The following is a 12,357-nucleotide window of genomic DNA, read 5'->3' on the forward strand; positions in this document are numbered from 1 at the left end:
AATGAATACATCATTGTCGCAGTAGACTACGTGTCCAACTGGGTAGAAGCTGTAGCCCTACCTAGTAATGATGCGCGCTGTCATTCGTTTCTTGCAAAAGAACAATTTCACACAGTTTGGCACCCCCCGCACCATTATTAGTGATGGTGGATCGCACTTCTGCAACCAAGCTTTCAACCAATTATTGCACAAATATGGGGTTACTCATAAAGTAGCCACTCCATACCACCCTCAGACTAGTGGTCAGGTTGAAGTGTCTAATAGGGAAATAAAGAGCATCCTAGAAAAAACAGTTAATTCTTCTAGAAAGAATTGGTCACTTAAACTGGATGATGCCTTGTGGGCATACAAGACAGCTTTTAAGACAACGATTGGTATGTCACCATACCGATTGGTGTATGGTAAAGCATGTCACCTCCCTGTTGAACTGGAACACAAAGCCTACTGGGCCACCCGCTTTCTAAATTTTGATAATCAAGTTGCAGGTGAGAAACGGTTATTACAGCTAAATGCTTTGGAGGAATTTAGGCTAAGTGCTTATGAGAATGCCCGGATTTATAAAGAAAAAACTAGGAGATGGCATGATAAGAGGATCATAAGGCGTCATTTTGAGATGGGAGATAAAGTGCTTTTGTACAACTCCAGGCAGAGGTTATTCCCTGGTAAGCTGAAATCGAGGTGGAGTGGCCCATTTGAAATCACCCAACTGTTCCCTTCCGGGGCAGTAGAAATTATTGACGGTCCAAATCCACCTTTCAAAGTCAATGGGCAGCGACTGAAATTCTATGATGATGGTCCAAGGGCAGTGGAAGAGCTGCGTTACTGCGACGTGCCCTGAGGGAGTTTTTTCTATCCTATCTCTTTTTCTTTCACTTTACTTCACGTTTCACTTTATGCCTTTTTGGAAGTAAATGCATGACGTAAGTGTGGGGAGGTCGACAATGATAGGATAGGAAGATGATTCGTGTATATATATCAAGAAGTTTTTGCAATATTTATGTTTTTGCTTGTACTTGCATGATTATTCTATTAATTTGTCTGTTTTTCTGTTTTTGATATCCACTTTGGTTCTAGAACGTAGCTTCAAATTTTGCAATACGAATAACAAGAATCCTAGGCAGTTGAATTTGATACCTTTATCTAACCTGACAATACAGTTGAAAATGCGCTTACAAATTTGCACTTTCTAGATGAAATTGATGCATGCGAATTTTTTTGAACAATGTTTGGGTCTCTAAAGAGTATTTATTGACTAAGATTGACATGGAACATAACGTTAGTTGAGGCCAGGATTGGTACAGATAACCCTAACATTGTGAGCTTAGAGCCATAAAGATCAATATTATTAGACTCATGATTAGGAACAATTGATCTCTTAGGCGTGGGATTGCATTTTATTGTCTTTGTGCTCATAGGAATTGCATCCAATACTGGTTAAATTGTGTGTTTCTGTTGAACTTGAAGTGATTAGGCACCCTAGGTATAACCCTTTGTGAACATCAGCCTATTCTTTGCTTAGCCAAAATCCCTTGACAAATCCACTAGATAAGCCCCCTTGAGCCTACAATTACCCTTTTCTTTGATCAACCTTGTTACAAACCTTAGCCTTCTTAAATATCCTTTCTCACCCAAGTTGATTGACTCGATTTAGTTTTGATAAATCCTTAGACACAACTATCCTTCAAATCCCCGCTAGCAGTCATTAAAAGGTTGTAATTCCAATAGAGGAAGCAATCTTACCAATTCGAATTGCATCCTTTTCCCCCCTCTATTCAAAAAAATATATGGTTAAAAACCAAATCAAAAGAGTGAGTCATAGAGGAAAGGATAAAGGACATGCTTATACTTTATTTGCTTCCCGAATACTTCATTGAATCACAAAAACAACATTAAGCTTAACCTTCCTACACTTAGTGGAAAACGTGTCCTTTTTGCAAAATTCTTGAACTGGCCGAGTCATTAACTTTTTGACTATAAATTCCCTTTTTCCTACCCCAACCTTTAGCCTACATTACAACCCTTAAAAATATATGATCTTGTTTAATTTTAATGCATTAATTTTGACCGGATGGATGATGCAACCCCAATGTGACTACTTTGTGCAATAAAACGTAGAGCGTTTACAAATAAAACATTTACACCCAAACACTTGAGCGTTAGAGTGATCACTTGCGAGCTATCAATTTTAGTTCTCTTCTTTCGTTTTTCATGAAGTGTGGATCGATAAAACAATTAATCAGTTTTGGAGACTCATCTGAGGTTCGTTATGTTTTCTATTGTAAAATGAGTAGTCTGAACTGTCGTGGATTATAAAGTTCAATAGATTCTTGTTTTTGCACGGGAGCTATCTGTTGATTTTTCTCTATTTTGGATTCTGTCTTGATTGAGGACAAGCAAGATTCAAGTGTGGGGGAGTTGATACGCCCCAAATTTATAGTGTTTTTAGGAGTAATTTAGATTGTTTTAATTTAGTTTCTGGCTAATTTTGGTATTAATTTGATAGTTTTTAGTTAAATTCAGTGTTTTCGGCTTTTTACACTATTTTTAGTGTTTTCAGGGACTTTTGGGCATTTTCTAGATTGGTTAGGGGACCGTTGGAGAGTTCTAGACGCATCAGGGACCAAAAGAGGGAAAAATAGACGAGTAGTCCCTCTTGGGAAGCCTGTCTCGGCGAGACGGAAGTCTGTCTCGCCGAGACAGGACCATGTCTCACTGAGACACCCCTTGTCTCGACGAGACGATGCGGCCGAAGAGGATCTCTAGACGAAGCAAAGGAAGTCAAGCCCCCCCTTTAGCGTGACATCTCGGTGAGACAGCCACTTGTCTCGCCGAGACAGACAGCGTCTTGCTGAGACACTTATTGTCTCAGCGAGACGAAACGTTGGGAGCCAATTGCCCAGCATTTCCCTGCTCTATGGACGCGGAAATTGGCATCAGGGCCCCGCTGGAGACTGTGAAAAAGGCCAAAATTGCCCCTGATACAGCCAAGCACTTGCAAAACACTATAAATAAGAGATTGGCTTGGCCACGCTCTCCAGCTTATCTTTTCTTTTCCCCTTTTTCCAAAAAAACACAATTTAGGTTTTTACTTTCTAGGCTTTTCAATCTTTTCTAGCTGTAGCATTCATTTTTGTAATCTATCTTTCAATACTCTTTGGAGTTATCGACGGAAGGAGTTTTCTCTCCACATTTGTAATCGGAACAGACGAATCGGGTTTTAGAATTCTCTTTCCCTCTTTCCCTCTTTATCTAATGCTTTTGCCATTATATTGAATTGATAATGATTTCCATTGATAATTCTTGCTTTATTCATTTGATTGGTTTATTTATGAACTAATCCCCATTCAATCTGGATGGGGATGAACTGATTGGGTACTTATGTATGATCAGGGATTTAGGGTTTATATGATTATCTTTAACTGATCAATTTGTGCATGCTTAATGCCTTGAACTCGACAGGGAATAGGATTATAGGTAAATATGAAACCGACAGGAGATTATTTAACTTGAGATTGTATGATTTGGCCTCTCTAGGAAACTAGGAGTGCGGTTTCGTGGCTGGGCTATGACTTTAGCTTTAATCACCAATGAACTTAATGCTTTACATGACCTACGTTATATGCCTAACCAAGCCGTTAACCGAATGCATATGAATAGGCTATATGATCCTGGCCCCTTTCATGTTGCTAATCAGGGTGATTACCATTAGTGTCTTCCAGGATATGAATCTGAACCTCCCTAAGCTCATACATAGGACTCAATCAGGGATTCCTCATTCTAGATTGTGCATCTAATTAATTTATATCTTATCCTCTCAACTGTTCATGTTACTACTTTTCACTCATTTAGATAAACACTTATCCAACAAATTCATTCAACCCTTTGAACAATTAGGTTGACCCGATAGGTTGCTAGTTGTAACAAATAGTCCACGTGTTCGATCTCGTGCTTAGCACAATTACTACTTGTTGCGATAGGATACACTTGTCCTATTAATTGTTATATATTTTACAAGCATCACCTGTGTGAAGTATGTGTGAATGGGCTGGTTTGATCAGAGATGAGAGGAAGTAGAAAGAAGTAGATCAAGAAATTTACCTGATGCTTCCATTTATTGTTGAAGGTAAGGAAGGCGCAAAGACCACCACTTGTCAAACTCAGGAGTAACAATCGAAGAGATCTTGCCCACTTTTGTCAATTTGAAATGAAAACCATCTTTGAAAAGCTGACGTACACGAGGTTCAGATGCTTTGTAACATTCGTCCAAAGGGAACAAAGGAGAAGCTGGAATGACCTGAATAAGGCCAAATTGACGAGCACACAATGCTGGCCAATACAACTCAAAATAGGCAGCCGTCCCTGTGTTATTTGGCTTGAAGGTAGCACCAACATGGAGGAAACGAGTTAATAAGCATGATCTCCATATTGAATATGTCTCATCCAAATTGATTGTAGAAGCTTTCATTATTCTTCTAGATTTTGACAGTCTGCAGAAACAATTAGTGAACCTCAACGGATGCTTATCTTTCAAAGAGGAGAAAAACTTGAAAAGCTTATCGGTCTGGGTTATTTTGGTTTTACAGCTCATCAGAAATCGACCAATGGGCATAGATGTGTCTAAAGGAGAACTTTTAAGCTAAGGAAAGTAAGCAAGAAGCCACAATTGAACGATCCAGAGGTTTCCACCAAGGTGGGCGAAACGTTCAGTAGAGATCACGTGGGCAATGTGATAATAACTGGCACCCAACAATATGGATCCTAAAGCCAATTTTTTCCCATTTGCAAGCTCATATGCAATCTCCTTGTATTTTGCAGTTACCTTATCTAAAGAGACTATAATCGACTCGCTTGTTCTTTGGAGGATGATTAGCCATATATTCGATCAGCACCACCGAATCCACAAATCTGTAAGTTTTGAAATATTCTGTAAGCTCATATCAAACTAAGGAAGGTATCTCAGGACCAACCACTGGCAGGCCTATCCCACAAGCACATCCCTCAAGGTAATAGTCAGCGGTCCAACTGGAAATAGAAAAGCATTGCAGTTACGTGACCAGAAACTCAAAGCCGCATACAATATATTCTTGTTTGCTGGAAGCTCTATCTGGGACATTTTAATCAACTCATTGATTCCAAGATTGCACCATTTTCTCTCATTTATTGGCTTCAATCGATTCACCCAGGTGGACCATGCATTTGTGGCTTTTTCACTAGCAAGACGGGGCCAACTTTTGCTTTTAACATGTTTGCCAGTGAGAAGATTGGGTTTTATCAAAAGAAGTTCTCCCTCGTGAGCTAATGGAAAAGGCACTTGAGGAGGCTTGTCTCGACCAGCCGGCAAAAGATCATACAGTCCATCATCATTAAAACTTATCTTGATGGCATCAGGTTGTTGTGCTTTTTCGAGTTCAACACCACTTTGTCTTGGAGGTTTTGGTTGTGACTTTCTGACAGTTGGAGTGGTTGATTTTTTGACAAAAGGGGTTTCTGCCAAATTAAAGGTAAAAATTAATATTTTTAATAAAATTTCGACAATATTTCCCCTTAAATTCTAAATTCCTAAAAATCATGTCAATGCAAAGTTGTTTTTCAAGATTGTTTTCCATTCACCAAATATCAACCATCAAACACATTCCAAATCCAATTTTTTTATTTACAAGTTTGGTGGTAAGCTTACCTTTGGAAGACATCTTGGAGCTGATTTTGGTGTAAAGGAGCCACACTTCAGTTGATTGATCCAGTCTCTGCTCCTTGGCACCGACAAACCCTTCATTAGAACATGAACTGGTTATGGACTTATGATCAGGGGCTCTAATCCCACGTACAAGAGTTAGTGATGCACGTACAACTTGGTAGCACTCTGATTAAAGGAACCTGATCAATGATTGATCTGTCCTCTAATTTTGGATACTAGCAAGCTTTCTCGTCACAATAGGGACTGTACATGTAATAATATACACAGCAGCCCCATGGACGACTTCATCAAAAATCAGCAGTCTGCTGCTACTGAGAGGAAAGAACATGCAATTCAATAGAGGAAAATAAATTATTATTCTCAAGGACGTTAGGGAGGGCAGTAAAAAAAAGAGTTTTTGAAGGGTTCGGTTATCGTTTAGCCAAGTTGAAAGCAAATAATAGAGTCAGAGCTGCAGATTGGAAATCCAATTGTGTTTTTCTACTGTTGGTAATATTAACTGTGTAGGATGAAAACAATGTTGTGTCACATCCGTGTCTAAAATTTTTAATTTTGATTTTTCAAAATAGATAGTGTTAATTAATTATGAATTTTAAATATATTATTGAGTTTAATTTAATATCTTTTGGTGTAAATTAAAAGTGTAAGGTAAATTTTATAAAATATTATAAATTAAAAGGATCAAAATAAATAATTTACAAATGAAATATTGATTCAATAGGTGAAAAAAAAATGAATGATTACTTAAAAATAATTAAATAATTTATAAATTTTACATATAAATATGTGAAAATATTAGTCTTAGTATGTGTCTAACACATGTCATTAAAATTATAAAACCAAAACATGTAGAGGAATTAGTAACCTTATTTATCCAAAAGATACATACTATTTAAAAGGAAGAAACACAATTAATTGGAAAAAAAATGTTTTAGTTTTTCAAAAGAACTACAAAAAAAAAAACGTTTTATGTTGAGTTTTTAAATATATATATTTAAAAATAGGGTTAATACACATATTTTCTCTTGTATTTGTCCGTTTTAGCATATATATCTCTACATCAAATAAACACATAAATATATCCTTATATTTTTTAAATAACACCAAAAATGTCCTAATCTAACAGACTGCTGATATGTACTAACGGTGTAACAACCCAGCCTCCACGTGATCTCCACCATATTTTCCACCTCACCATAAACATATGCAGCCCTAACTCACCTCCATTTCACGCTGCCCCCAATTCCAAACCTAATGAAAGAAATCGCAGTCTCCCTATTCTTCTTCTCCGATTCTCTTTCTCACTCACGGAGACTGCTTTCGTTGCTCCTCTTCGCCTTCTCTCTCACTGCTCTTCTGATTTCTCCCAAGTTGATCAGCCGCTCCAATTTATGTTTTTTGGTTTTTGATTTAACTTAGCTGAACTCAGTTTTGACAATTTTTCATTTTAATGGGATTCTAGTTTATGATTATGGGCCGGTGGCGTGATGAAAGATTGGTTTTGGTTCTTATTTATTGAAAGTTTAATTCTTAACAATGGTGTTAAGATTTAACTCATTTATGTTTGGAATGTGAAAAAACGCAGGCGAGAGAAGAATGGAGGCGGCTGGGAAATGGTTGATCCTTCTTGGTTGAGGCTCTTCAAAACCCTCGTCATCGTCTCACCAGTAAGATTTCGTATTCATTATAAAGGCTCTGAAAGACTTATTTATTTGTTTTTCTCGATCTGTTTTTGTATTTGGGTTTTTCGTTTTATTGCGTTTTGGGGATTTTATTGGTGATTTTGAGTTTCTATTTTGTTGGGTATAGGGTTTGGTTGACCGATTGGAATGGAATTGAAATCTTAAACAACATAAAACTCTTTTTTTTTTAACCAGATGCAAATCACCTTGAATTTTGGAGATTGCCCGAACTCTGAAATCCGACTGGTTTCTGCCAGTGGTGAGGTATTTGCTGTATACATACACTTATCTCTTCCTTCCGTAGTTCTTCTTCGTCTTCTTCAACCGTTTTCTTTAATCTGCAATTCTAGACAGCCCTATCATTGGATACCTGGCTGCTCGCATCTTGATTGGTCCTTATTTGCATTCTAATTGCATTTTTAAAAATCTATACAAATAATTAGAATAATGTTCTTGATGTGATCTACTTGCATTCTAATTTTTAAAAATCCTTGCTTCTTATTTGGTTATTATTTCACTCTTTAACCTTTTAGGGGCAGAGTGCAACTTTCTGTTTTTCTCAAAACCATTGTGAAGTTGATCTCTGATGATTACTGCTTACTCATTACTTCCATTTCTTTTGGATGGATGCATCATTGATATTCGCCATTTAATTCAGCTATATAGCTTGTAGATTGTGATCCTGGTGATTTAGTCTGTCAGGGCTTAGAGATGGATTACTGCCTTGGCTAATTGCTGGTATTCAATTAACTGTATACAGTGGCGAAATGGATTACAAGCTTAATTCATATGCTGATAAAAGCTTAATTGATGTTGATTTTTTGTTGTTCTTTGAAGGCAAGGCAAGGCACAATTTCTTTTCATATGCTTATTTAGGTTTGGGTGCTTATGGTTAATTCTCAATTTCTGTTCATATGCTGATAAAAGCTTAATTCATATGCTTATTTAATTTTTGCCAAAATACTGGATATTCATATGTTGGATCCTTTTATCATCTTCTGCACCTGTCTGTCATGATCTTTATTAAACTTTTCTCATTTTTTTTTTGAATCTAGGTTATATCACTACGGCCATTAATGATGGCCCTAGATGTTTGATGCTGAGATGTCCTGATCCATCTTATCGAGCTGCTGTTGGTCAAGACATGATCAATTCATCGGCTTCTAATGAAGATAAGAGAAAGTACTCTCGTTATCTTTTGAGGTCCTATGTTGAAGATAACAGAAAGGTGTTTCAAGAATTTGAAAGCCCAACCAATGTTTTTGATATTCTATTTAATGCTTAATTTGCGTGTTGAACTTTGCATGCGGAAATCTAAAGTCAGGAAATCGGTTTTTTAGGATTGCAAGTGGTGTTTTTTAGATTAATCCCAATTGTTTGTTATCATGTTGACTGCTTAGACATGTTTTGTGAAAAATTCTCCAGCACTCAAATAGAAGCTGTGAGAGGTTCTAAAAGTAGCACAACTATATTGTTTAATTTTCGCCAAAATACTGGATATACATCTATTTATATCCCTATGCTCTTTGGAGTTTGTGAATGAAGAAAAATCCTTGAAAGTTCAATGCCATTGTCTGATTAGGAACAGTATGTTATTTTGAGCAGCTGTTATCTTTGTTCTTGACTTTACCTTGGAGAATTTGTTGCATCTTCATTCATCAACCGTTGTGCTACTTTTTTTCTGTAATTAAGCTTGCCCTTGCTCCTATTTATTGGTTTTCCTTGTCAACATAGTTTTATTCTTGAGAAAAAGTTATGTTTGGATAAGCCAGATGGTTTGTGGCTCTTTGCTTCAGCATACAACTTCTTTGTAGCATTATCGAATATATATGTTGTTGATATGAATCAAGGACTTTTATTTGCACCATTGAATCCATTTTTTTTGGTCATGATGACTATTAAAAGTTTTTAATTCTTGTATGATTATGCATCCTAATATGTTATCCCTTCTTTGCTATAGATTTCGGAGTCTAATGTGGTTACGTATAACACTATCAGGATCAGTCATTCAAAAGGATTAGAGGATCACTAGTGAAGCTCTAATTAGAGAAATTGTAGATTCCAAATAATGCATGACAAGATGTATATTGGTTAGTTGTCAAATGGAGACAAATGTATACTTAGGAATCAATTTTATCACTTTTGTAATTTTAGAAATAACACTTATATATTCTTTTCGATCCATTTATAAAATTTATTAAATTTAGAAATTTATCAAAATTTGAAAATTTTGATATTATATTCTCTTTTTTTCAAATGATTCGAAAGTTTTGTTGATTTAAATTTAAGTAATTGACCAATTATTATTATTAGGTATAAAAGTTATCTATAAAATATAATATAAAAATAAATAAATTACTAATAGGGGCACTTAAAATCGTCCCTACAACTAAAGCGGCAAATTTTGAATTATCATAGAGGACGAATTTCGTCGTTAATTGGTAGGTATTCTCTCATTTGGCAACATATTTAGAGTGATTGATGGGTAAAGTTTCGTCGCGTAAACATTTGTCGCGAAAACGTTTTTGCCACAAAAATTTTTGTCGTTAAAAATCCAATGTGATGTTTTTTAGTTGACGTGGCAGGTGATGTGGACGCTGATGTGTTACACCGTTACTGCCATATCAACAGTCTGTTAGATTAGGGCAATTTTGGTGTTATTTGAAAAATATAAGGATATATTTGTGTGTTTATTTGATATAGGGGCATATGTGCTAAAACGGACAAATACAGAGGCAAATATGTGTATTAACCCCTTAAAAATATTTTTGCACTCACTTATAATGGAGGGATTTATTAGATGGGATTTGGGTTTTCTTTTAAATGTTTTAGTTGTTTTGGATTTGAAGTAACCAAAACGTATAAAAGGAAGATGATTTTGTTCTGTTTCGGGTCAGCTTCGGATCAACTGTCAACAGATCATATCGATTGATTTTCGGTAACCGACAGACGACATTTTGGTAACTGTATTTCAGACTCAAATTATTTTTAAAATGTTATAAGTATGATTTTAAGTAAGTTTGGTTTCGATAGCTTCGTCAAATTTTAATATAACGATTTTGTTTAAGTTTAGTTTCGATAGTTTCATCAAATTTTAGTAGATTTACGATTAATGAGTTAACGTCTATCCATTACTAATAAAAATATAAATTTTAGACTAGTTGTCTTTTATATTTAATAACATGAAATTCGGTATTAATAGACTCTTAGCGGTGTCACGAGTCTAAAGGTATAATGAGTCCAAAAACAACTATAAGTCGGTTTAAAATTAATATCTTAGCGATCGAAAATAATCCAATAAGAATATTTTGATTATTTTAAATTTTATTAATAAAATAGTTTGAGCAACCCTAAATGTGTTGAGTTAAAATAAAAGGATTAATACTAATATTTGCCAATTAGAGTCGGTATAAAGTATAATATAAAATTTCTTCAAGAGTTTGAATACAAATTAGTACAAGTAGACTTATGACTCGTAACTAGTCTAACTGAACATTCGGTCGGAACTAACAATACCGGTTTAGTGTTACACGCAACTATTTCGGTAACAGATAAAGATAAGTTTCAGTCTTAAAATATTTAATTGGTTTTAAATATATTTTATTAAATTGTTTAAAATATTTATATACTTTCGATTTTGATTATTTGAAGAATAATTATTTATTATCGTGGTATTTTGAAAATTGGGTTGGAAAATGAATTTGACTATTTGATGCGAATTGTTTTTGGATTGAGAAAGTTGTTGCGGTTGTCATTGTTATTATTTATGTGATTTGAATTGAAGTCCAAATTTGATTCTTATGTTGTGATATTTTGAAAGATAGATAAAATGGTTTTGTCCATCTAGGATTGTCCGGGGTAGGGGTTGTAATTGTAAGACCAAACCTAAGAGCAGTATGATCAGAGTGCGCGTCTGGTAGTCCTAACGTTAGGCAAGGCGAGATATGAATGAGATATCTCGATTATTGATATTGTTGATGTTATGAGAAACTACACTGGTGGAATTCGAGGATGGACACACTCAAATCTTGTATTACGTTTTGAAAATGCTTGATGATTTGAAATATAATGTTTTACGTTTGTTTGATTGCGAGTTGGTTTGTTAAAGTAATTTATTTAATTACGATTTGGTTCGATAAAACGTTGGTTTGATAAAACGTTTATTTGATTACGAATTAGTTTGATGAAACATGGATTTGATTTGATTCGTTTTGATAAAATAATATATATATATATATATATATATATAGTAATAAAGTGAAATGGACAGTTAAATCATTAACGTGTCGATCAACGTCTCAATAAGTTAAACTACGTGGTTTTGATTTTCGATTTAAAGATTAAAAGATGTTCGGGATACGTAGGAAGCTTGATAGGTAGTCCAAGTAAACTTTAAAACTGGTAGAAGTTGGTTATCCTATTTTCCCTCCATGCCCGATACGGTTTAGGGTCGGGTGTGACATGTTGGCTGGCTGAAGCACTAAGATTTTCTCCAGCTTGTATGAGGATTAAGATGACCATGCCAAAATTCAAGAAACCACAGTGACAAAACTGATGACAATGGAGAAGGAATTGTTGGCGAGCAAAACACCAGGATTCCTTGCACATATGGAAGTCTATTTGCCGCAGTCGAGAATGAACCAGTAAAATAGTTGATTACGTATCCTGTTCTTTTCAGCAACACAATGAAGTGGAAGAAGAATAAATCATCAGAGAGATGCGGGTAGATTTGAGAGAGTTCAGAGGAAAGAAGGCTTAGGGTTTTGAGATTGTTGATGGATAATCGGGGAAGAAGAGATTGTTTTTAATCCAATTTTTCAAAAATTGTGAAGTTCTGCCGCCTCCCCAAAGGACCTTTTATACTTTAGTGGTGGTTTCTAACTAGGACTTATTTTTTTCCACTATTAAGGATTCTTCCATATTTAGTTGTTAGATTAGTTTTGAACTGAAACTCTAATACCTGGTATTATCCCTTTGTTT

General features: G+C 35.3%; 1 protein-coding gene across 6 annotated transcripts; it reads left to right on the forward strand.

The window, feature by feature from the left end:
- Window positions 1–6,882: 6,882 nt before the first annotated feature.
- On the forward strand, window positions 6,883–9,557 carry LOC136224589 (uncharacterized). Of its 6 annotated transcripts, XR_010686499.1 has the most exons (5): window positions 6,883–7,065; window positions 7,281–7,362; window positions 7,573–7,641; window positions 8,138–8,219; window positions 8,433–8,942. XR_010686499.1 is itself a non-coding variant. In XM_066012958.1 (4 exons), the coding sequence occupies exons 1-4, from the start codon at window positions 6,950–6,952 to the stop codon at window positions 8,472–8,474; spliced, it is 309 nt and encodes a 102-aa protein (XP_065869030.1). In that variant the 5' UTR covers window positions 6,883–6,949; the 3' UTR covers window positions 8,475–8,942. The 6 variants fall into 6 exon arrangements, 1 of the variants encoding a protein (XP_065869030.1); XR_010686500.1 differs by lacking the exon at window positions 8,138–8,219 and adding an exon at window positions 9,338–9,557 and having other exon boundaries at window positions 6,883–7,362; window positions 8,433–8,605; XR_010686501.1 differs by lacking the exon at window positions 8,138–8,219 and adding an exon at window positions 9,376–9,557 and having other exon boundaries at window positions 6,883–7,362; window positions 8,433–8,605.
- The last annotated feature ends 2,800 nt before the right edge of the window (window positions 9,558–12,357 follow it).

Source organism: Euphorbia lathyris, chromosome 3 (genome assembly GCF_963576675.1).
Source record: "Euphorbia lathyris chromosome 3, ddEupLath1.1, whole genome shotgun sequence".
Lineage (NCBI taxonomy): Eukaryota > Viridiplantae > Streptophyta > Magnoliopsida > Malpighiales > Euphorbiaceae > Euphorbia > Euphorbia lathyris.